The sequence below is a fragment of the Pagrus pagrus genome, assembly GCF_965226575.1.
Source record: "Pagrus pagrus genome assembly, chromosome: 20".
NCBI lineage: Eukaryota > Metazoa > Chordata > Actinopteri > Spariformes > Sparidae > Pagrus > Pagrus pagrus.
In genome coordinates this window covers 25,656,017-25,680,387 of record NC_140207.1, presented here as the reverse complement: position 1 = coordinate 25,680,387, position 24,371 = coordinate 25,656,017, and the positions used below count along the sequence as shown (strand labels likewise).

General features: G+C 40.4%; 1 protein-coding gene across 3 annotated transcripts in view; it reads left to right on the top strand.

Moving 5' to 3' along the window:
* Positions 1-3,333: 3,333 nt before the first annotated feature.
* Positions 3,334-24,371, top strand: part of plppr5b (phospholipid phosphatase related 5b) — a 161,558-nt gene continuing 140,520 nt past the window's right edge. For all 3 annotated transcript variants that reach the window (XR_014621183.1, XM_084340506.1, XM_084340504.1), the window contains exons 1-2: positions 3,334-3,646; positions 13,176-13,266. Coding sequence is in view for 2 of the 3 variants with exons in the window: in XM_084340506.1 (XP_084196632.1) it covers positions 13,204-13,266 (63 nt within the window). In the remaining variant the exon portion in view is untranslated. The remainder of the gene's footprint in view (positions 3,647-13,175; positions 13,267-24,371) is intronic.

The following is a 24,371-nucleotide window of genomic DNA, read 5'->3' as shown; positions in this document are numbered from 1 at the left end:
CCTGGCTTTCCATCTGTGTATCATGTGAATTGAATGCATGTTTCCCATTTCCTTTATCTTATTAAATCATGAGTGTAGCATTCTTCTCAGTTAACCTGTGCAGCCATTGCTGAGATGTTTAAATAGCAGGTGAATAGCACCTGCTATTAGCACTTAGCAGATGCTTTGCTAGAAAATGTTGTACTTGCAAGGATGGGATTGAAATCCTCTACCATACATTTGGGTAACTTTTGCTAAGTGTACCCTAAATATTTCAGAAACCAGAAAACCACCTGTCAGTTTTTTAAAAAAGGACCCAAATGCAAGACACCAAGCCAGGTTGAAAAACCAGCAGGCAAGCTGTATAAAATACAGGTGAAATTCAAAGAACAAAAACTAACAGGCAACAAAAACAGAAGAAACATTCTGGGGCAAATCCGATAACAACACAAAGAGAAATACAAAACCTTCACTGACAACAAACAGGAAAAGGCACAGGGAACAAAAGCAGGAACACTAATGAGACATGAGGAGAAAACACAGAACTGTAGAACAAATGTTGACGACCTGACAACTGAAATGGGGAAACACATACACAGGGCTAACTAATCAAACACAGGTGAAGAAGAAAACAGGCAGGAAAAATACAAAGACAGGAAGTGCAAAACAAAAGATGACAAACAAGGAGAGTCTTCTGAATTCATAGTCCACACTGACTGATATGTTGAAACTAGTTAGTGTGATACTCAAACTGTGTCATTGTTTGGTTGCACCACAGAGGTGTAAGGAACATTTGAACCACTCAGGTGTAATGTCCCAACTAACCAAAATGTTGTCACAGAAAATGATGTTTTCACTTCCTGTGTCCAATCAGTGAAAGGTCTAACAGCTGGAAAAAAAAAAAAAATCTGTTCACTATTGTTAATCAACAAGCATAATGATCAGGTGATAACTATGGCCTCCAACCTTAATCTACATAACAAAAGTGCCATCTATAGGTGAAACCATCAGCTACAACAGCCCTATTATGGGCAGATGAAGATCTAACAATATAACAAGCACATAATGAGGCTACACTTCAAACTGTTAAATTAAAGAACAACAACTACTAAGTAGCTAACTGTAGAAAGTTATCTAATCACATATATGTGCTTGCCAACACTGTAACGTTGCTCCTCCATAAGTTGTAACTTATGCCGATGTTGGAACTATTTCAGTAGGTGCAACCCTTACAATGTCAGTAGAAACTCCATCCTAAGTTAGAAATTACTTTCAGACTAGGCTACGTTTCAACGTACGCACAGCTGGTGCAACCCGGTGCTGGACCATGACACCACCATCACCATGGTTATCGAGCTAGCTCAGTGTCGTTTATCTGTGGTAGTTTTGTGACAGTGAACACGATACACAACTTTTCAATAACTATTGTGCTTATCTAGACACGTCACGGCAGACTAAAGGAACTTAAATACTTCTTATAGGATGAAGCACTTTACCTGAGTAGTAAAGTTCAAAAAACATTTGTTGGTATGCTAATTACCTCAGAGAAGCAGTCTTTTTTTTCAGTTAGTTTATTTGTCTGTTTGTCAGCAAGATTACTGAAAAAACTACTGACCTGATTTTCATGAAACTTGGGCCAAGGAAGCACCCATTCATTTTTGCAGCAGATCTGAATCACAAATTATTTTCACTTTAGTTAACATTGCGAGTTGGGCATTTGGCATTGGCCGAATAAATGCCATACATCCTCAAATCCAGTAGATGGTAGAAAAGTTCAATAGTGCCAAAGCATATTAACCAACTGTAGAAACATGATGACTCCATGTCGCAGTCCACACTCACAGGGACCAGTACTCTCTGGGGTAGCCTACATATGTAGCCTAGCCGGTCAAACTTCATACATAAAGCAGTGGTTATGAAGCACTCAGAGACAACATCACCACAATTGTAAAACTGCTTTTTTCTCAAACTAAGGTGTGGCCATGGAAACGTCACACTTATCATACTAACTGTACAAGGTAAAAAAATATTTTATTGTGAACATTTAGTGGTTTCACAAGAACTGTTTTTGATAACAGCTATCAGTTATTTCAGTCTAAGCATTTTGTATTTATTTTCATGTACTGTTCATATGTACAAAGTGTTTCAAATGTATGTTCAGTATGTGGAATATTTCCAGTTGAGAGGAACATATTACATACACAGCTGAGAACATGAAGATTCAGCTAGGCACAACCATCATTTTAGCATTACAAATACATTTGGAAATATTTCCAAACATATTGGTCAAACTTGCAGATTTGCATATTATAGGAGAGTGGCCTTGGCGGAGGTCACAGTGCTCTTCTAATTATTTTTAACTGTCAACACTTCAGTGTGAGACTTGTTGTGATAAAACAAGCTGCCATCACAGCCTGTGGTATAGTGTGAGGTTTAACATCTCAGCTTTTACACATTAACTGCTTGCCAATTGTCTTCCCAGTGCTGGCCTGGTAAAAGGACACCACATGCACAGTGAGTCAGTGCGTGTGCATGTGTGTGTGTGCGTGTGTGTGTGTGTGTGTGTGTGTGTGTGTGTGTGTGTGAATGAGACTCTTGTTACTGCTGCTGGAACAGACACAGATAGGGATAATGCTACCACTCTACGGTCCACTCTTAGCTCTGAACACAAAAGACAACCTGTAGCACATTAAAGATTAGGTCAGATACATGTGTCTGGGAGCTAAAACAGTACAATTAACAACTTTCTAAGGATTTCTTTTCAAATTAAAGATATAGCCTACTGTATGTAAGAAAGGAACAGTTATCATTAAAATGTGCCAAACGTCGGGTGAGCAAACATGTGGAAGTTTGTGTTAAATACATTCTATTCATTTATCAGTTTATTTGACCGGGACAATACATGTAGGCATTGTTACATCTAATTAAAATATAACCAATGCAGTGTACAGATAGGACTTCTAGCCATGGCTAACTTGCAGCCACTAAACTAAAACTAAAACAGTTATAGACAAGCAGCCGCTCCAGACAGTGATTATAACATTGACAAAGACCAATAATTAAGAACAACGGCTGAAACTAATGACTAAGAACAGACAAATACAAAAAAAAGGGTCAAACATGTACAGGCTATGTAATAGTTCTATAGTAGTTCAATTTTATTTAGAATGACCTTCATTTCTCCATTCTTTGTTTAATAATAATTTGAAAGTCAGCAAGTGTTGTTGTTGCTCTTCAAACACCATATTAATGCTTGTAAAGGCTAGAAAACTGATTCACCTCTCAAATGTTGAAACATAGACATTCTGATGGATTAAAATGTTTACATTTGAATTTATTTTAATGTATATTTGCTGTACCATTACTCTGTTTCACCTTATTTCCGATATGACTTGAAGGCAGCATCCACCTCAGCCCACCACAGAAGGACCCGAGCCGCGCATGCGTGTTCGCAGCGGAACCCCGTGCATGCAGCACAAGGATCCGGTAATTAAAATAACGAAGATGCGGAAAAGTGTGAGGATATAACAGGAAGCTACCCGAGCCGGTGGGACCGGTGATGTGACGGCTGCAGGCACCGGACATTGTTTCTGTCAACCTTAAACTGCTGTCATTTGCTGTCGTTTACCCGGTTGAGTCTCCGGCGAAACTCCTGGAACTGTCCAAGGTAGGAGTCTCTCCCCCCCGGTGTCCTTCAGCTGTACAGCCGCCTGTGTCCACCGCGGACCGGCTCACTCGAGCAGGAAGTGCAGCAGTGTGTCACACACTGTGGAGCAGTAACAGAGAGCTTGTCTGTGTCAGGTTGGCAGTTATCATCACAATGATAAGCAGCAGCTAAATTAAAACAAATGTGCATTTCATTTCTGTCACAATTTTCTAAACAAGGACGAACTATCTTTCTACAACTACAGTAGGCTAAACTGAGTTGATCCATCACGCGGTTCTCTCTCTCTTTTGCATCTCTGGTGATGTACAGTAGTTCAGACCGAATCACTATGTTTACAATAACTTCCGGGTAGAAAACCCCTGAATCACACTGAGGCTTACATACAATTGAATTTTCAGTTTTAATGATGCTATTTCAAAGTGTAGGCTTTACATCTGATGCATAGCTTGTAGAAAGGTGCAGTAAGTGCAAGTATCTCTTTTCCTTAAAAACATTATTATTGTGAATTAATAATTGTAACATTTTTGTCAGGTCCAAAATGATCGTTTAGTTAATCTCTGTGTAAGACTTCTGACAATTGGTTCCTTGCTTCTCGCAAGGTTTGTGAGCAGATAGTAAGGAGTGGTGTAGTCTGTAGTCCTAAAACCTAACATCAGTTAGCATTTATGCACTTCCGGTTCCCTCGTTTCAAAGTCTATGGGTTTATTGATTGGTTGTTGGTTAAATGCCAGAAATAAGGTTTGTGGTTACCACAGGCTTAAGAGATTTATACGTTTTGTTCGATGACAAAAATATATCATTAAATGCCCCACAATTTAACTATTAAACGCTTACGTGTCTTAAAAACAGCGGCTAACAAGGTTGTCGGGGACATTAAATGTGATCACAGCGAGACTCATCTACTCACCATCCGTCTTTACAGGATGACTTTAGTTACAAACTATTGTAACTCTAACTTTACAACTTGTACATTGATCAGTTTATAGAAAGCGTGTATAGTAATTTGTGGTGGTGACGTTTAAGTCATGCAACGGCAATGCAGTCTGTTTATAGCCTAACATTAACATCAACAGTTGACCACAAATGTTTCTCCAGAATGCAAATCAACACCCGTTTTAAGTAACTTTTGTTGTTACCACGACGTCACAGTGACTTGGTCTACAGTAGAAATGCACAGATATGGAAATTCTGAGCTGATACCAATGCCGATGTTTAAAATAACAATTCGGCCAATTACTGATACTGATATTTTGAAATCTGTGTTTTTGTTGTTATTCAATCACCCTTTTTTGTCAAGGAAACAAAGTAGTCCTCTTTTATAAATGAATAACTGAACTGTTTTAAGCCATTCAGCCCTTGATTACACTATCTGCATGACGGCACAGAGTCAATCATACAAATTTACAAAACAACCTTTAACATAAACTTTTTGAAAAATAACTCCTTCAAATTCTTTTTTATCCTGCAATAAAACTCAATGAAGAGAGTTTTTCAGGACTTTGCCCAATAAATACATTCTCTTTGTATAACAAATATTTAAATGAATGTGAAAGCAATTAGAAAAGCAAAAAGGATGCCTTGACACCCTCCTACTTGGCCTTTTCCTGTCCATTTCCCTCCAGAATTTCCAAAACATGTTATGCAGAGTGGACTGTGGCCTGTCCCTTCATGCCTTCTCATGCTGTTTTTCCACCAGCGCTTTTGGCCGCACAGTCAAACAGAGCTGCACTGATTTACTTTCCCATCAGCAGTTTTACTGTGCCGAGTTGAGCCGAGCCCAACCGCGATGGACCTGCTCCAGAGAAGGGCCAAGCCCGGCCTGCCCCGCCTCCAAGCGAGCTGCGGTGATGTCTCATGACTGCGGCCAGTCTGTAACAAGCACCCGTCTGTAACAAGCACCCAACTCCCCTCTAAAACAAATGTGTGTTGCAAATCGATACTCAACTCATGTCTGTGCAGGAAACCTGAGAGAAAGACGTCAGTGTGTTCAGCGCTCAGTACTTTCGTAGCTTCTTAACTGAATCTCTTCAGTTTCTCTCGTCCTGTTTGTACTTTCACATCTGCTGTTTTTCACTGTTTCATTGTGTTCACTTTCAGCTGTTTCAGGAGTCATGTTTAGCTGCTGAAAACAACATTTCCTTACTTCATAATAACAGCTTTTAAATGCACTAAATAATGGGGGCTTTTATTGTGAAGAATAGGAAGAACAGCTTACTCACCATGAACAGTAGGTTACTGACAAAACTATTGTATAACGTCTTCTGTGTCTCTGGAGAGCTTTGTCAAGTTTGAGGCGATTACCCTGATGAAGTCATGGTGATGTCATCAGGTGTGGGTTGGGGTCATCTTGAGCCTAGGGACCAGGCCACGAGTTTGTTTAAACTGAAAGGGTGTTATGGAGTTTGGAAGATATCAGACAGGTAGAGTCTAATGTACAGATGGTGTCTCCTGGGAAGTGCCAGATCAAGTGTTTTTGGAATCTGACTGATCTTAGGAACTAGGCCTTGTCCCAAAGTCATATTTCAGCCTCTTGAACCACAGGGAACGGCAACACGACAAACCAAGGATTCAGACAAGACAAAGTTAACGGTTAAAGAAAAATGCTTTAATGAGGATGAACTTAACTCACAACTTGGTCTACAAAATGTGGGGGAGGAAAGGAGGGAGGTGGAGTTCCAAAGCAATGAAATCAATAAAACAAAACAAGGCCTATACTAATCCTTATTCAAAACACAACACAAAAACCTCTGTCTTCTCTTAAAAAGGAGAGTTCAAAACAACTTTCAAAATGATACACAAGTGGCATCCATCCACTGCTAAACTCGGGTTTTTAGACAGAGTTTACTACATGATGAAATGTACAGGGCACCGCAACTTACCTAACTCCCTTCTCCCACCACATACCTTTAAAAATCCAAACCTAAACCAAGTCTGCCAGAGCATGTGTATTATGTGAGGACCAAATGCAAAATGAGAGAGAGTGAGCTCCTCAGCCAGACTCCCTCTTATTGGGCCTCCAGACAGGTGATTGGCCACGGCAGAAATTACTGCAACAGGGGGCGGTGGCTTCATGGTCTCTCAGGTGCTGCTCATCACCTTGTCAGCACCTGAAGGTAAACTAGGTGAGGGAGAGACAGAGGAGAGAGGGAGAAAGCAAACAAACCCTCTGCCCCTGCTGGCCACGTAACAGTTTTAACCAAGACCCTCAACTTCATGGAAGTGCAAAAACCTAAACCCTAGGGTACGTACTTTGAAGATGTGATATATAAGAACTGGGCACCTGTTGAAATCATTCTTAAAAAGCTGGGCTGGATCTAGGCACAGGTAGGCCTGTTCTTGGCGCGTGCCTAGGGCCTTCTCTCTTCTAACGAGTCGACAGTCTCGTGTTATCTAGGATTGTTCTGATTTAAACATTTTCAAACCGGTTTGATAGAAGGCCTGAGACTGGACTGGTAATACAGAATTTAATCACTAGATGTCCACGAGACTCCGCCACTCCCAATGGGAACATAATGAGAGCCCATGAACGAGAGTGTAGGAGCACTACAGGACAACTGCAACACATCGTGTTTTTATTTCTCACAGCAACTATTCAGCTCAAGTTGTCTTCTTCTAAAGTTTAACATCAAAATGATAAACAATATGAGACTAAAGCTGAAAGAAATGAAATAAAAGATGGTAGCAGCGACATTTCAAGGCCTACGGTCGAATAGCCACTTCCTAACCAGTTTTCCTTAACCCTGAAGGAAAATATCATGAGGTCAAGGAGAGGTGACTTCAAGGAGAGTTCAAGAGGATTTAGGAAAAGGTAACTCTGTGTTGAGAGAATCCGACTACACATTAAGCTATGTACATAAGTCATGTGATGGCGATTGTTACTGGTGTGGGTCTGCTGTGGTGAAACTACAATCTGAAGATAGACTACTAAAAGCACATCTTTGATAATTAACCTACACTGTAGTTGTGCTGTCTAATCAAGGCTTTATAAACATGACAACCAGGTGAAAAAAACTACTTGATTTGGGGTGCTGAGGGGCTGCAGCAACACATAAACAAGGCATTATAAAGACCATCAGCTGATTAAAACACAATGTGAAGCTGACTCGTAACAAATAGACTGATGGAGACGAGTGAGAGAGAGGGAGAGAATTATGGACAAAAGTGTCAACATGATAAAAAAAACCTTGATCATAAAGACAAATGTCATTTTTCAGTGAAGTGTATGGATATACTGCATACTGTCAACAGTGGCAGACATTGATCTGTGTACACTCATCCCCTCTTTTTAACATCGGCATCCTCACTGCGCTAAAGTATTATACTATATTAAATATTTGTATGCTCAGTGCGCTGTTATTGCATTTTTGCGTGTTACGTAAGCTTATGAGTTAACAGTTTGTTTCACTGTAAGCTACTGATTAGGTAACAACCAATTACAGCAGAGCGCACAGCATAGTATCCCTCTCCTGTCCCTCCGGCCCAGCAATTCTACCATCAACCATTCTACTCCCCCTCCCCCTCTCTTCTTCGTCTTCCTTGTGTTAGTGGTAGACAGCGAGCCAACCAATTGGCATAGTGCCACCTACGGTATCCGGGGGAATTATTGGATATCATTTCATTATAAGAATAATAAATAACAATTATTGTACATCCCTAATAATAACTTTGCCCTTTCTTTCTGAATATGATTGGTTATAAGACTATGGGCCGGATCTACTAAGATCCCAAATTGCTTGTACTAATCTGCGTGCGCAATCTAGAAATTTGCGTGTGGGGTCGAACCGCGGTTTGCGGGCGATTTGCTAAGAGTGATTGCATAAATGACAACAGGTGCAAACGTGTTGGAGACACGCCTATTTAAATGAGGGTTTAGCGTGTTTCATGGTTTTCAGCATGGCGAGTTTGAGAGAGTGAAAGCGCAAAGTGAAATTCGACCCTTTGGAATTAGAAGTGTTGGTAGAGGAAGCGAATAAACATTTCAGTGAGCTGCAGCAAAGGAATCTGACGGTCGCGCAGAGGACTGCGTGTGGGAGAAAATCGGTGAAAAAGTTAATGCTGTTGGAAAAAACAGGCGAACAGTGGATGAAGTGAAAAGGAGATACCAAGACATCAGAAGAAGAACAAAAGAAAAATTGGCGTATAATAAAAAGTCTGCAAATAAAACAGACTTCCATTGTTTTGGCGTCTCCTTCTTGCAACAATAACCGCAGCCATGTGTGCTCAATAACACATACAAACCGTTTGCACCTCCCTTTGAGACGTGTTGAATATAGACGCAGTTTCTATGAGCAAAATTGCTTTCCGGTTTGATAAATCACTTTGCGTGTGCTAAATTAATATATTTACATTTTCTCCACCCACAACACGCACAATTGCGTGTAAACGCCCCATGTTGCATATTCATTGCTGCAAACGTACTAACTGAATGCAGACGCGCTATTTTGCACCTTTGACAGACGCAACCCTTTTTGCACTGTTAGTAAATCAGTTTGTACAATTTTTTGCGTGTGCAAGGAGTTTGCACACGTTTTAATACACGCAAACCTTTAGTAGATCCGGCCCTATGTATATAATATCTTAAACGTACAATATGTAATTTATGCCACTAGGGGTCTCACTGTCAAAACAAAACAGACATCTGCATAGTGTTTTAGGAGAGGAGCCGCAACTCAGCTGCTCACTGGTTTAAGTCACATTATTGTAATGTTGACTTCTGACTGGAGCTGGATGGGAGATGTACTTTACGTCATGAACATAACATTACAGAGAGAGAATCACAGTGAGTGCCAAGTAGTGAAACCTGAATAAGTCACTTTTTCACACTTTTTCCAAAAATCAAGTTCGAACAAATTTGAAATGACACGCAATTTGATCAAATTAGTTACCCGCCCCTTTCTTTATTAACTTAACAACTTGTCTAACATCACAGTCTTCCCATTCTTCCAGCAATCAAATGTTAATTTGTCAGCTATATTTACTTATTGTGTACTACATGCCTGTCACTTCTACCTTGCCTTACCTCCTAGCTTGTCGGTGACGGTCTTTTAATAAGCTCTTGATGAAAGCAAGTGTGCCGAAGAGTATGCAGTCAAACGAGGTGGTACACCTGGTGCTGCTCTGCTTGTCGTAGGTGCCTCCTCTGCCTCAGTTAGGTGGCAAGCTAGCAGGTGAGTTCGCAGATGTGTAACTTTGCCTGCTACAGTGTAGAACCTAAAATACCTCCACACGCTGCCTCTCAGATCTTTGGCGTCGTTACTGTCTGCTCAGGACGGCTCTGCTTGCAACTGTTCTCCATTTTTGGAGCAAAACAACATAACATTAACTTAAGCTTGGTTTACTGCATGAGTAAGGCGAATAAACAAATGATCCTGCAGTCAGACTTTCTGTGCTGATGGTTAAGACACCATTTAACAGCCCCCATTGCTGAATAAAATCTATCTGACATGACTCAGTCACACATGTTCACAGAGAAGATAATGTTTTAAAATTATTTTTACCTTAAATTTAGTCTCGTTCACTGACTTCCCTAACCCGGAAGTAGCAATGGCGACCTAATGAAATGCACCATTACTTATATATAACTATACAGTGTTTCCCACAGAATACGACTTTAATTGTGGCGGTGGCTGTCCAGCTGGGGTGCCATAGAGCATGCGCAATCGAGACTTCCGCCGACCGAGTCGGCTAACTTCCGGTTTAGCGCCGAGCTAACTTGGATGGGGATAAAACGAATCAGGCGGCTCTTCTAGACTCTTCAAATTGTATTCGTTAAGACAGTGTCACAGCTGGCTCTAGGCCATGACAAAAAGAGAGACGAACCGTTTCAAAGGAATAACAAATATATGTATTTAACATTACCATAAGAATAAATCAGGCAAAACGATAACATGGGGTATGAATGTCAGTAAGATCAGTAGTCTAGGATGGGCATGCGTGGTGAGTGTAGGGTGTATAGGTGTTGTCAGGTGCATAAAAAGGAACAAAAGAGTAACTAAAACTAAGGCTGCTGCATCACCCGGGGAGACAGGCGTCCGTCTGGGAGGAGGGAGAGAGACACAATGAATGAGAAGCTGCTTAAATAGTAAACCAGATCACCGGGCCCAGGTGTCTTCAGGCTGGCCCAGCCCACTGCCAACCAGCAACCAACTCCAGACCCCACTGGCAAACACCAGCAGGGGTCGCCACAACATTAAAACGAGTCATTTTGTGGGGGTTGTGGGGCGTTTATTACCATTTTACAGATGCGTATTTCACAATGTTAGCTTTTGGGAAGAAGTCCCCAGTGCATCACATGACGATGTAATTACATGGCTTGGCCACAATAAAAACTGGCTTCAAGGCCTGGGGCTCTTTGCGGGGGCTTGATCTTGCAGTCTTCTTTGCAGAGGAAGTTACAGTCAAGCCAACTGCGTTAAATAGTCCTCCTCCTCTTCTTCGTTGATTTTACCGGCAGACTAAAAACCACGCTGCCATACACTGCATCGGAGCATAACATCATGCTATTCACTGACGGATGCGCTGTCTTGAGTGAGTGAGAACGGGATGCGCGGCTCCAAAAATAGAAAATCAATATGTGGCAGCCAATGTTGATATTGTGGCGGACCGCCACAAATAAATTAATGTGTGGGAAACACTGCCGTATATAACAGCGGCTTGAAGCAGACTACTCAACACAGTATCGACTTTTCAAAGCAGGAGTATTTCCAGCAGGATCTTTCATTGTCCTGCTACACCATGCCAAAAAATCATGACCATCCCAAACTTGGTCTTGCTACTTCACATTTGTATCAGAGAGGAGCCTCGCTGGTTTTGAATTCACATCAAGTTGAATTCATTATTTGCCTTTATCAATTCTCACACACTAGAAGTTCAAACTCCATCTACTTTCACACCTCAACACAACTGACTGTGGAATGAGAATGCCGTTGTGTGCTGATTTCACTTTGGAGATGGTGTCACTAACCTCCAGATATCATGATACAGTCGCCAGAGCTGATCACGGCTGTTCTAGACAAATGCTTGTGTTTCCACCGGCTGCGCCACGACACGTCTCACCAGCGAGAATTTGTGCCAAATCTATTTTTTACAAACAGTAACAAAGACGTGCCCAGTGGAATCAAGAGGTAAACCACACAGTGTTGTTGCATTCTGGTTTGTCACCAGCAGCGGCCCACATGGGGTTTGATAGATGTTAAAAATGCAACAGTGTTTGATTAGAATAACAGATTCACACAGTTTTCTTGATAGAGGTCGGCTTTCAGTGATTTTCTGGGGTGCTCTTTAATGAAGGCTGACAGAATCCTGCTCAGCTTGTTAAAGGTCACTAGAGTTCAAGCTGGATGTGCATGCTGTGCTGGTCGGTAAATACACTGTGTGTGTGTGTGTGTGTGTGTGTGTGTGTGTGTGTGTGTGTGTGTGTGTGTGTGTGTGGATACTCAGGGTGGATTGTAGGACTTGAATGTCATCTTGAACTCCTCCTGGGTGTCCACAGGTCCCTCTGATGTCTGAAATCATCACAGATTAACTGAAGACCATAAAGAGGCTTGAAAGGGTTTTGCATTTCATTAAATCAAAGCAGATGCTATTTGTCCCCAGGTGTCCGTAGCTAAAAATACTTTCACCCAGAGTGGAATTACCCTCAGACTCTTTACCTGTTATAATTACCGACAGCTCTCTGATTTTTCTGTCATTGTTAAAAAAAAAATCAGTCAATGAAGACAAATATTCAGTTAACGTGGCCTGTGGTTGTACGCAGCCAGAGCAGTTTTGTTGCTTAAACCTAACCAAAGTTTGACTGAAAACTAAAAGTAACTAAGTCAGCTAAGTATAAACTTAATAAGAAAAAGCTGATGTTTTTGCTTTTCAATCCCCAGTGGGTACCTCGGTTTGTGAAGACTTGGGTGTATGTGTTTGGCACTGGATTTGGATATTTTACATTTTTGTAATAAAAAAAAACATCTGTGTAAAAAAAAAAAGTAGAAAAGCAGATAATAAATAAAGAACACCCAAAAAGTTGTTGATTAAATTTGCAAAAGAACTACAACCATTAGATCTGGGAAAAATAATTAGTTAAGTTTTGATGCTCTCCGCAGTGATTGATTACATCTTTTGATTACATTTGGCTGAGCAGTTAAAACAGGCAGACTGCAGGTTTAAATTACTGTGCAAACGTTATAAGTTCAGCGGAGCAGACTCAATTGTTAGAAATGAAAATGAAAGTATGTCCTTTGATGCACATTATTGTAGTGAACATGGTCACTGACAAGGTCTGTCCAAAGGCAGTGCTTGTGTTCTGTATTGTACATAACACCAATACAAAATATGTACAGTATACTGATAATAATAGAATGTGTGAAGGACCTGCTGGTTTAATGTGTTTTCAGTGGACCGAGACACATCATGATGTCCAGGGTCTGAATTCAGTCCACAATCTTGCTGTTGTCCCTCATTTCTTTCCCTAATGATTCCTGTCTGTTACATTTGTCCACATTCTGTCTGTTCTAAGTTGTCTGTTATTTATTCTCTGCAGTTACTGCTGATGAGAAGAGCAAGATAACATGCCTGCAAAACGTCTTAGTAGAAAAGAGCGGAGGAAAATGTACACCTCACTGGCAGGAGAGGTAAGATTTATTCCATAAAGACAGTATAAGATGGTTTCCTACTTCCTTAAAATGTGTCCCTCTGTTTTCTGCTCTGAAGAGTGAGTAACTCTATAGATCAATTTCAGCAGGTCATCCTGTGATTGAAACAAAATCAGTGTTATTAATGTATTTATTGCAGGTGGTTGTTTAATGTACACATCAGAAACTGTCAACTGTAGTGATTTCTTAAAGAGCTTAAATGCTTTGTGAATGACCAAACAGTCCCAAAGTTAGGACTAACACAGCTCTTAGTTTTAGTAGTCTCTTCTAACTCAGCCAGTTCAGAGCTACATTTACCCTCTAGGATGGTTTGGGAATATGGCTTCAGCTGTAGTGCTTCTTCGAATCCTTAGGTGCATTTTACAAAAATAGTATTCAGTCACCATCTAGTGGCAAGAGAATTGCATCACACATCTCTGCAATGTTGTGAACCAAGTAGCAAGCCACATTCATCTTCCATTTCTTTACCATATTTACAACACAGGTTCCCAAAATACTGGGCACTGTGTTTAACATAATCATAAAGAATGTGATCATTTCCTAATCCCATTTGACATAAATTTATTTGAAAACAGTACAAATACTGTATAATATATTTAATATTTTACCTTATCAACTTCATTGATTTTTGAAAATATATGCTTATCCTGAATTTGATGGCATTCAAACAAGTTGGGACAGGGGGCGCCAAAAACACCTGTGTGGAACATTCCACAGGTAAACAGGTTCATTGGGAACCTGATGGTGATAGATCATGATTGGGTATAAAAGGGGCATCCTCGAAAGGCTCAGTTGTTTCAAAGCAAGGATGGGGCAGGGCTCAATACTTTGTTAAACACGTTACCTTGTAAAAGTTATACCTAATGGGGTCAGGAACACTTCGTAAAACAATTTTCAGTTGCAATAAGACCTTGATAACGCATCATACCCAAAATTGTGAGTTTACGTTGAGCAGTGTGGATGTTGCAGCGCAACAAATTTTGAGGTAACTGACACATACTTTATCCAATCTGCCCCAAATTTTATGTGCTTGGTAAGAGTCATGTCCCGAATCTGCATACTATATTGCAGGCATTGTTTCAGCGCCAAATAACTCCAAGAAGATTAACCAGTTTCATCTCAGATTTGGTCAGTAAAGACTGAAGAACTTAATGATGCTTCCGTCCAAACATTTTGAGTTTTCATCAAATGGCATTGCCATAGCGACAAACTATCGCCATGAAACAGGAAGGTGTTGCTGAGGGGCTAGCAATGCTTGAAACCTCACAGAACTTGGCACACATGTCAACAGTTGGAAAATGTGATATTTGATATGGGTTTAAGGAGTGCGTGATGAAAAATGGCTCAATAGTGCCCCCTACAAAATTTTGATGAGGTAGCCCTTGGCCTGAGGTTCATTGGGGTTTAAGAATTTTGGCAGACAGACAAATAGAATGCCTCAAGACTTTGAAAAAAGGTATCATGGAGTGCACAGGTAAACCGAGCAGGAATATGGCCATTTCAAATTTATTGCAAAAATTGAGTGCATTTTTGGCCATTTTCAGGACTCATACTTTAAGGAAGTTGAATTTTGTCATTTTGCCAAGAAACAGGAATTTGTTGTTACTTAAGTGTACATGGTCAAACCTTCCCCAAACTTCACATGTTTTATCAGAGTCCCAGCCTGAATGCCACGAGTGAGCAGAGTGAGCAGACTGGTCAAGACAGACACAGAGGCCATTTGTCCAATGTGATGTTTAATGTAAATGATGATGATGATGATGATACATTTTATCACTACAATTTTAGGTTTGGCAGAGTATTAATTAAAATGTGTCTATATACTGTGCTCTCCTAGGAAAAGAGAGAGGGACAGAAAGAGAAAGAGACAGGGGGGATACAGAGAGAGACATAATTAAATTTAAAAGAATTGAAGCAATTTTCTGAGCCACTTTGTATAGTCTACTTCAGATTCAGTGTTTACTGTAAACACTGACGGTGAACTGAAAAGTTACTCTGACTCATCCCTGGTGATATTTCTTCAGAAATGATACCAGACTTTTATTTAGTACATGAGCTCTAGAATATAAAGAAAATGACAGAATGAGGGAAAAATCTTCCTTTTTACTTCCCGCCCTTGTCACTGTCTCATTTTGAACATTACTCATTAATGCATAATACCCAAGAAATGAACTGCACAGTGTCTGAGAAAAGACAAACAGAGAAAGTCACAGAAAAGTACACCAAGTGAGACAAACAGCATGAAATGAGAAGTATAGAACCGGTCAGTATCAACTGTTTCTCAGGCTCCATCAACTCCTAAGAGTTTCACTTTAATCTTCAGTAGCTGTCCGTTTTAAGTGTGACAGTCACAGAGTCAGTGTTGTAGCCTCTGACTCTGCAGAGAGCTTTTTCAATGCTGTTACCTCTTTGACTTGTAATGAAGTGTAATATAAACTGAATATTTAAACGTACATACAATAGCAGCACTATGGGGCTCTCAATCAAAACAAAGGATGTTTGCAGAGTGTTGACTGTAGGGCTGGCAGATTAGTATTATTAGTAAATATTTTACTTAATGAACGTAACTTAACACAGAGGAGAGGGGAAAAAGAAGAGACAGAAGCAGAGTCTCTAGTGAGTAGGCTACACCCTCGGTGTGTGCTGTTGCTCGCTAATGTTAACTTATGGCTAGTGTACGGTAAAGTAAACTGGCTGTTTGGGGCAGATAAACACTGCATGAGTAACAGTAATAAACACAAAGGTTCCTGCCATCAGAATTTCTTCACTGTTGACTAGGGGTGTGACGAGATCTCGTGCCATGAGATCATGCGATATTAAAACGATGACGATGACGTGACGATATTTCTCACACAACAGAGGCAGAGCAACAGCCAGCATGACGGAGTCTGATGTTAAAGACGCATAGAAGATGCCCCCGCCACTTCAAATCGTGTGTGTGGCATAATTTTTTGGTTACCTGGTCAAAACAGGAAACGGTGACAGAGTGACAGACGAGACACAGACAATATGTAAGCACTGTAAGAAAATAGTGCCATACACCGCGGCTAACGCGAGCACTGTGCAAAGACACAGAGCCACCACAGCTCTCTACTAAAATCAACTGCGCCTGTGAAGAAAACACTGAAAGGCCAGACAACGCTGACAAATACCTGAGAAATGGTAAATGTTGTACTGCAGACTCGCCCACTTTTCGAGTCCCACACAGGGGCAGACATAACCAAAGTTTTACAAGCAGCTGTCACTGACTGGGAGCTTAAAAGGCCAAACCATGGCATCACTATTGTGGCTGACAAAGTGTGTAATAGCCGAGAATATCTTAGGCTGGGCAGTGTAGTTGTAGCCAGCTCTCAGCTATGTATCATGCTCGAAGAGAAATGTAATCAGTCTCTGTCTACACTTGAGGCAGTACTACTTTGATTATGGCTTGCACTTATTGTTTGCACTTAAGACTTACTGTTATTTATTTTTGTTATTTATACAGTTTTTATTTTGTACTTTCGATTTGTGAAAAGGAGTTCAGTCAGAAGGTCACACACAGCTTCAGTTAGAAGTTAGAAGCTCACATAGTTCATGCACAGTTATCAGGTCTGAAGAGACTCATGAGAAATCATACAGGAGGGAAGCCAGTCAGCTGAGTTTACACTGCTTACATATTGTGCATCTTTTACTGCATATGATAATTCATACTCAGTCAGAAAGTAGAACTGAAGCGACATTCATTACAAGATGACTAATTAAAACATTTCAAAATGGACCTGCATTGTTTTGCATTTTGTGACTGTGGATCGAGTAAAAGACTGTTTTTCCACTCATTTATTTCGTCATTGAAGTTTTCTTAAAAATAGTGTTAAAATATCGTCTCATCTCTTTCTCGTGAACCCAACATCGTGTCTCGTCTCATGAGTTGAGTGTATTGTCACACCCCTACTGTTGACATGTACACCATTAAACAACCAGCACTGCTGATGTAAATCTATCTGAGGTGACTCAGGCACAAATGTTCACAGATGAGGTAATGTTTAAAATCTTTATGCACCTTAAATTTAGTCTCGTTTGCCGAATTCCCTATAAGTAGCAGTGGCAACCTAAGGAAACACACCCCTACCTTGAGTAAACTTGTGGATTTCTCTGGGTTGGAACATTGTTGGAAACATTTGTTATAATCTAAATACACAACTCAACAAAATCTATACGACAAAGGACATTTGAATGCAGAATTCTTACATATTGTACTTTTAAAACAAGGTGAAAAGGGCATGTTTACAAAAGCAAATGAAAAATGCGAGGAGGCGTTGGACTTACAAATATCTTTATTCATATATTCATTCATCTATTGATTTATTTTTAAACCGATATGTTTGGGTGTTATTCTACATATTTGTTACTGTCAGGACATGATATGTGCTGACCCAAACCAACAGCAGGTTAGTCCGTCTCTCATTACTTTCTAACTCCCCCACTCTGTTTGTGGCTTTCAGCTCCAAGTCCATTAGTTCCTACTGAAGATTTAAGTCTTTAAATAGAGCTCACAAATGTTTAGTTGAATTATTTTTTGCCATACTGTGGCTGTATGGATGTTTGTTGAGTCCACCACGCTTGACAGAAATATCTTAACAATTATAGAATGGATTGCCACAATTGTAAAGACTTGTTTCCTCAACTATGCATCCTAATGACTTAGGTAACCCCTTAATATTTGCTAGTAATTAATCTTGGGATTTATTGACAAGAAAAATACATATCCTTTATTTGGATAATCAGTTAGTCTAGAAAATGGGGGAAATTGCAAATAATGGCAAATGACGGGCCTCAAGTGATGTCCTCATGTTAGTTTGATATGACCAACAGTGAAAACAACAAACAAATAACCTGGTGGACAATTTACAATAAAAATGGAATGCTAATTGTCTCACTGACACCTATTTATATTTAGAGCAAAGTAATGATAATTTGGGGTTAGAGTAAAAGATTGAGATTTATTTTTTATTGCTAACTGAATTGCAAACATTTAGTGAGAATTGTTTGTCCCTTTCTTCCTTCCTTATCTTCTCTCCTGTATTTTCTCTCATCCTTCTCTTCGCCCTTCCCAATCTCCCCATTAAATGTATTCCATCAAACCTAATCCTGAGTCATTCAGCTGACTCCTTGTAAAGAAAATAATTTTTAGTGTGTGCCGCTCTGTAAGCAGTCTAGAGAGACATGAGAAAACCGCTAACACACAGAGTGCTAACACATCCATTATCCTGCGCCTGTATTTGTTCGATTCAGAAAAGTCTTTTAAAAGTACTCCACAGATGGATGCCCTGGTAGCCCAGTTGGTAGACTGCATGTCTCATGTACAGAGGCATTATCCTTGCTGCAGCGGCCCAGGCTTCTCTAAGCTGTCCTGTCAATAAGGCCAAAATAATACTGCACAGATTTAGCATTGCACTTGCATAACTGTCGGACTCAGGGACACAAATTATCAAACAAAATGCAGCAGAACCAGATATATCGTGTTTTTCCACGCATTCTTTTATTTAAAACTTGGTGCCAAAATTACCCACAGGGCAACTTGACTTTTGCTAATAGCGGCTAATGTAGCCTCAAGCAGGGATTGGCGTGTGAGTGTGTGCTACAGAGATCTGGTAAGCTCACTTCTTTCCAACTGGACTAATGAACCAAGTTTCAGCAAAAACAACATTAAAACGTGATAGTAAATCATATTAGTCATCCTTGCAGTTTGTTATATTAAGTGCATGCATTATATTTACAGTTTCAGAACACTGTCTTAATTTAGACAAAAGTCTGCTTTTTCAGCTGCCATCTTTCTTTATCTATGATGGCCATACATGTATTTCTGTGTTGTGCCTGCCATGTTTAGATGATTTTTCTACAGTTACACTGATCCATAAAAGTCTGGTAATGCAGACATTCAGGTGTACCTACAGCAGCAACACTTATACTGTCCTTGCAATGAGTTGCTGTATTGAAAACTAGACAGTTAGCGAACAGTATGCAGTTCTCCAATAAAAACAAGGCAGAACTTCTCTCGCATTTAGTGAGAAATCACAATTTTACTTGTAAAACTGCAACAAAAGCACAAATGGCAAACAGAAAACAGAACATGAACAGAGCACATACTGTACAATAAGCACAATGTAAGGTACAGCTGGTAAAAACAGAAAATGTTGAGCAACTCTGCTAATCATTATATCAGAGGTATGCTAGCTATCAATTAACTAATTTTAAGTAAACCTAAACTATAGAGCTATATTCTTAGGATGTATCCTTTTATACGCAACCTTTACTATCAAAATAGCCATTTTTGCCCCCATCCCTGGCCAAAAAAATCTGTCTGGAGCCGTAAAACATATTTGTGTCTTATAATGAAGGTAACGCAGCCTAGAAAGTCTAAATTAGCCTATCAAGATTATTAATAGGCCTACAGTAAATGAGCATTAATTTATATTTTCACATCATGTGGCAACTCTGCAGTGGGCTACTTATGCTTACAGTATAAGGTACTTGAACTTTGCATTTCCATTTCAATGATGCCATGTTTTGGTGCATTTATGAAACAAAAGAACTAGCCTACAATAAATAGAAATAGAGTAGCAATACAGAAATATATGTGCAGACCTACTTAAGTCCTCCCTGTGTTTGTGAAAATGTACAAAATAAAAAGTAGCCTCACTTGAAAATAAATAAAACACATAGCAGCAGGCTGGATTTAAAAACAGTAAAAAATAAAAAAACACAGTAGAGTTTACATTTTATTTTAGTTCATTTCAGTGAGTTAATCCTTCTTTTTGTATCCTCAGCCACATACAGCGATCAACCCTCGGGCTTGAGCATAAAACACAATGATATTAACTCAGACTCATTCAATTAATCACAACTTGATAGAACAGATAGCATTCTGTGTGTAGGCTGCACATTTTTACTGTCGGAGAATGTAAGAATCACCGTAGGCCTAAAATAGTGATGAAAAGAAAAAACATTATTCATTTTCATGTAAAATGTCAAAGCCACAGGGAGCCACTACAGAGGGGCAAAAGAGCAGCAGGTTGCAGACCCCTGGTTTAAGGTAATTCATTTGAGGTTATACAACACAGGGTTGCATAATGTAATGAAAGTTTGTACAGTCCGACTGTAAACTTGACTGCGTGTGAGCACCAAGCAGGAGATAGTGTAGACAGGTGGGGACACATTTTTTTTCTTTTCCTTTTGAAAACCAGGAAAAAGTGTATTTTGCACAATATGTGAGCTTTAAACTGTAGTGTAGCGTATGCCAATCATATACAGGTGCATTCGTAAAGATGGGGATGAGCTGCAAAGACGAGGTCAATGACAGTTTCTGCTATAACCAACCAACCAACCAACCAACTAACCAAGTAAGGGATTAGAGCCCCCGCCATTTATGGGGGTTGCACACATATTTGTACGGACAAAATTTAACTATGTTAATAAAACAACTTAATTGCAGTTCCTACATGGTTAATTCACCTCAGTCTGTGACAACAGTGTAATGTGTTCTTTGGCTCTGAGACATCTGAGAAAATGACTCCCTGACAATGTCATAAGAGCTTTTCCATTTAGGCTTGGGGTTTCAGGTTTATAGCAGGGAGCCTGTCTTACAAACTGGTGGGTGTGGTACAGATGTGGGTGTTAACCAGGCATGGAGGCAATTAAGTTGCATTGTGGGAAGTGTAAGATTCAATAATTTTAGACCTTGAATCATACTATGGACTAAAAGTCAGGATATATTGGCATCTGTTTGGACTCATTTTTTACCTTTTTTTTTCTCTTTCATTTTTTTGTGAGTCACTTTTATGGAAGTACAACTAATCACTAAATCATTGGAATCTTGGAATCATCTTTAATGAAAGTCTGCCAGTTAATGAGAAACATTTTTCATGGCCATAATGTAAGGTTAATGATATGAATGAATGAATGAATGCTATTAAATGTGCTATTTTATGGCTTTTCTGTGACATCCTGGCATTATTTTTCACCAGAACAAGGGCATGGTCAGTTTATTTTTTGCTGTAAGCATCCCAACATCCCATCAAAGGAGTCGAACCTGAAATAAGACATATCAATACATCATAACACAATACACCACATGTTGTGTATTTGTAATGGAGAACCCACCCACTCCCAGCAACAGTTGTAGAGATTAGCAAGCAATGAGCATTGGTAGTCATCATCATTCAGTTTGTGTAATGTGTAAACTGATTTGAGGCTTCTGTGGGATTCTCTATGGCCAGCAGTGAAGGTGAGGGGGAATAATTGCGTTGTCCACAGTCCGTCATTTATTATCACAGACAATTGTGGCCTCATCAAATGTTGACAAAAGACGTTCAGCATGCAGATTTGGTTTGGTGCTCCATTATGTTTGTGTGTGCTGTATTGTTAATTGTGTTAAATAAAGGATTCAGTTACAATGAGTGTAAACTATTGTTGTTCATGGAATCACCACCAGAGGGCGCAGCTTGTACACTCAGTCTGAGGTAGGGATGGGATGAGGGTTATAAACACAGACTCATACAATACTGTTACACTGCACATTTGTGCTGGTATCAACCTGCACTGATACTAAATGCTAATACTAAACTACACTACGATTGGTTTTGTGACGTGCTTTGCCATGATGTACCAACATCCCTCGGTTTGTAAGATGGGCTGTTAAGATGTTATAAATCTTAAACTCCTAAACCTTTAAAACGGACTCTTATCAGGGTGATTTTCTCAGACTTGACAAAGCTCCTCCAGAGACACAGAAGACAGCATATGACTGTTTTCACAGGATGAGGACAACTAATTGTGATCAGTTGACCAATGTACAATTGGTGGAGTGCCCCTTTTAAAAATGCATATCAGCACACTTAAAACATTGTTCCATAAATGTAATCATATTTGTAGGTCTATCCACAAGTTTCTCCGGGAGGTTACTGGGAAGGTTACTGGGGTAACAATTATGGGTGATACTTACGTGCTCAGCAGGACTAGCGTAAATAACAAAGTATCATGTTGATGAAGGTTCTCAGTCATCCAGGTCATGGTAATTCTAAGTGCTGTATCAAAGGCAACTGGACTTGTGTCAGTTTCGTGAAGACGTTTCACCTCTCATCCAAGAGGCTTCTTCAGTTCTAACTAACTGGAGGGGAGTTGCAGGCTTTTAAACTCTGTGTGGGAGTGTCCTTACAGAGTTGTTAAGGACACGTATGAGCTCTGAGTTTCAGAGTCGTTAGGGCCACTTGTGGGTCGTTGACCCAACCGGCCTTCATGTGGGTTGCTAGGGCTAGGTGAGCCCAGGTGTGAATGGTTGTTAAGCTGTCTAGGGAGGAAACTCAGCACTGCATTGTAGGTGGCTGATAAGTAATGTCATAGGCCCCCTCCATCTGTCTTCTCTGGCCAAGAAGTTTACACTGTTGTCCTCAAAGGAATGATTTTTCTCCTTCAGATGTAAGTGGACAGCATAGTCTTGACCTGAGGAGTTGGACCTCCTGTGTTGTGCCATTCGTCTATGGAGTGGTTGTTTTGTCTACCAAATGTACAAATCTGTGCATTCCTGGCTGCATTGAACAGCATAAACTACATTACTCTTCTTATGCCTGGGTGTTTTGTCCTTAGGATGGACAAGTTTCTGCCTCAGCTTGTTGGTAGGTTTGAAGCGAACAAGGATATGACGTTCATTGAAGATCCTCCTTTTTGTACACCTTTGTCCACAGCATTTCTATGTTCTGTGAAGGCTTCCACTTCCCTTGTTCTGATTTCGACCCAGGTGTCATCCACAAACCTGAAACAGTGGCTAGGAGCAGTTCCTGTGAAGGAAATCAAGGCTCTGCTCTCAACTTCTTCCATGTAGAGGTTGGCCACTATTGGGGACATCGGTGAGCCCATGGCACAGTCGTTCCTCTGTCTGTAGAAACCTTCACTATAGTGGAAGCAGGTGGTCATCAGACAGAGGCACAAATGTGGTCTGGGGTGAAGTTGGTTCTGCTGGACAGAGTGCTGTCCTGTAGCAGGCATTTCTTCACCGTATTTACCACTTCTTGAGTGGGACCGCATGTAAAAAGTGATGTGACATCATAAGTAACCATTGTTTTGTCTGAGTCCAGTGTTATTTCTCTGACCTTGTTGGCAAAATCCTGTCAGTTTTTGATGTGGTGTTGAGTGTCACCGACCAAAGGAGCTAGGATACTGGCTAAGTGCTTGCATATGTTTTAGGTAACTGAGTTGATGATGGGTCTGAGTGGTGCTCCTTCCTTGTGTATCTTGGGGAGTCCATAGATACTTGGGATGGCTTCCCCGGGGTACAGTCTAATATAATGTTCTATCAATTAGGGATGTCACGATTACTCGATTTCACAATTAATTGCGGTATTAAGCGCTACGATTAATTGACCATAACGTTTCCTGAATACCGTCAGAAAATATTATGCCGGAACCATAGTTAAGGGCAACTCAAACGGAACGAAACCAAAGTTACGCAACACCCACGCGTTGCCGCGCCCGCGTGTGTTGCTTTGTTTTGGTCCCTGCAAGTTGCAGAAGAGAGGCATGCCTGTGGGGAAAGTGGCAGAAATTATTCCCCCCGACCAAACGTGTTACGTCAGCCGTGTCTGAATATTTTGGATACAGGAGGTCAAACTAGCAGTAGCAGCTACAGGTAAACAAGCCGGCTGTCGCGGGTGTGTGCGCGCAGCTCAGAGATGACATCTTCTAGGTCAGAGGTAGTAGGTCAACCTACAGACCCCGGATGTTGATAACAGACAAGCCCGGACTCAGAGGGGAGAAGCACTAGCGTATCACAACAAAATATTGGAGAAATGAACTAGTTTTGCGGCAGATAATGCTCATAGAGGCTGCGCTTCGGTGCCCGGATCACTCGCATTATATGGAAATACGCGGCGATCCACTGGATCTAATTTCGTCCGAACGACGGCAAATGACACCAAAGTTATCTGGGTGAGTAAATGATAATATATTTTGCTAGAAATAAGGTCCAGGTTGTCGTCAGTCTCAGTGTCAGTGTGCAGTGACCTGTAGAAGAAAACGCCACGTATTCAAGGTCCTCACTCAGTCAGTGAACA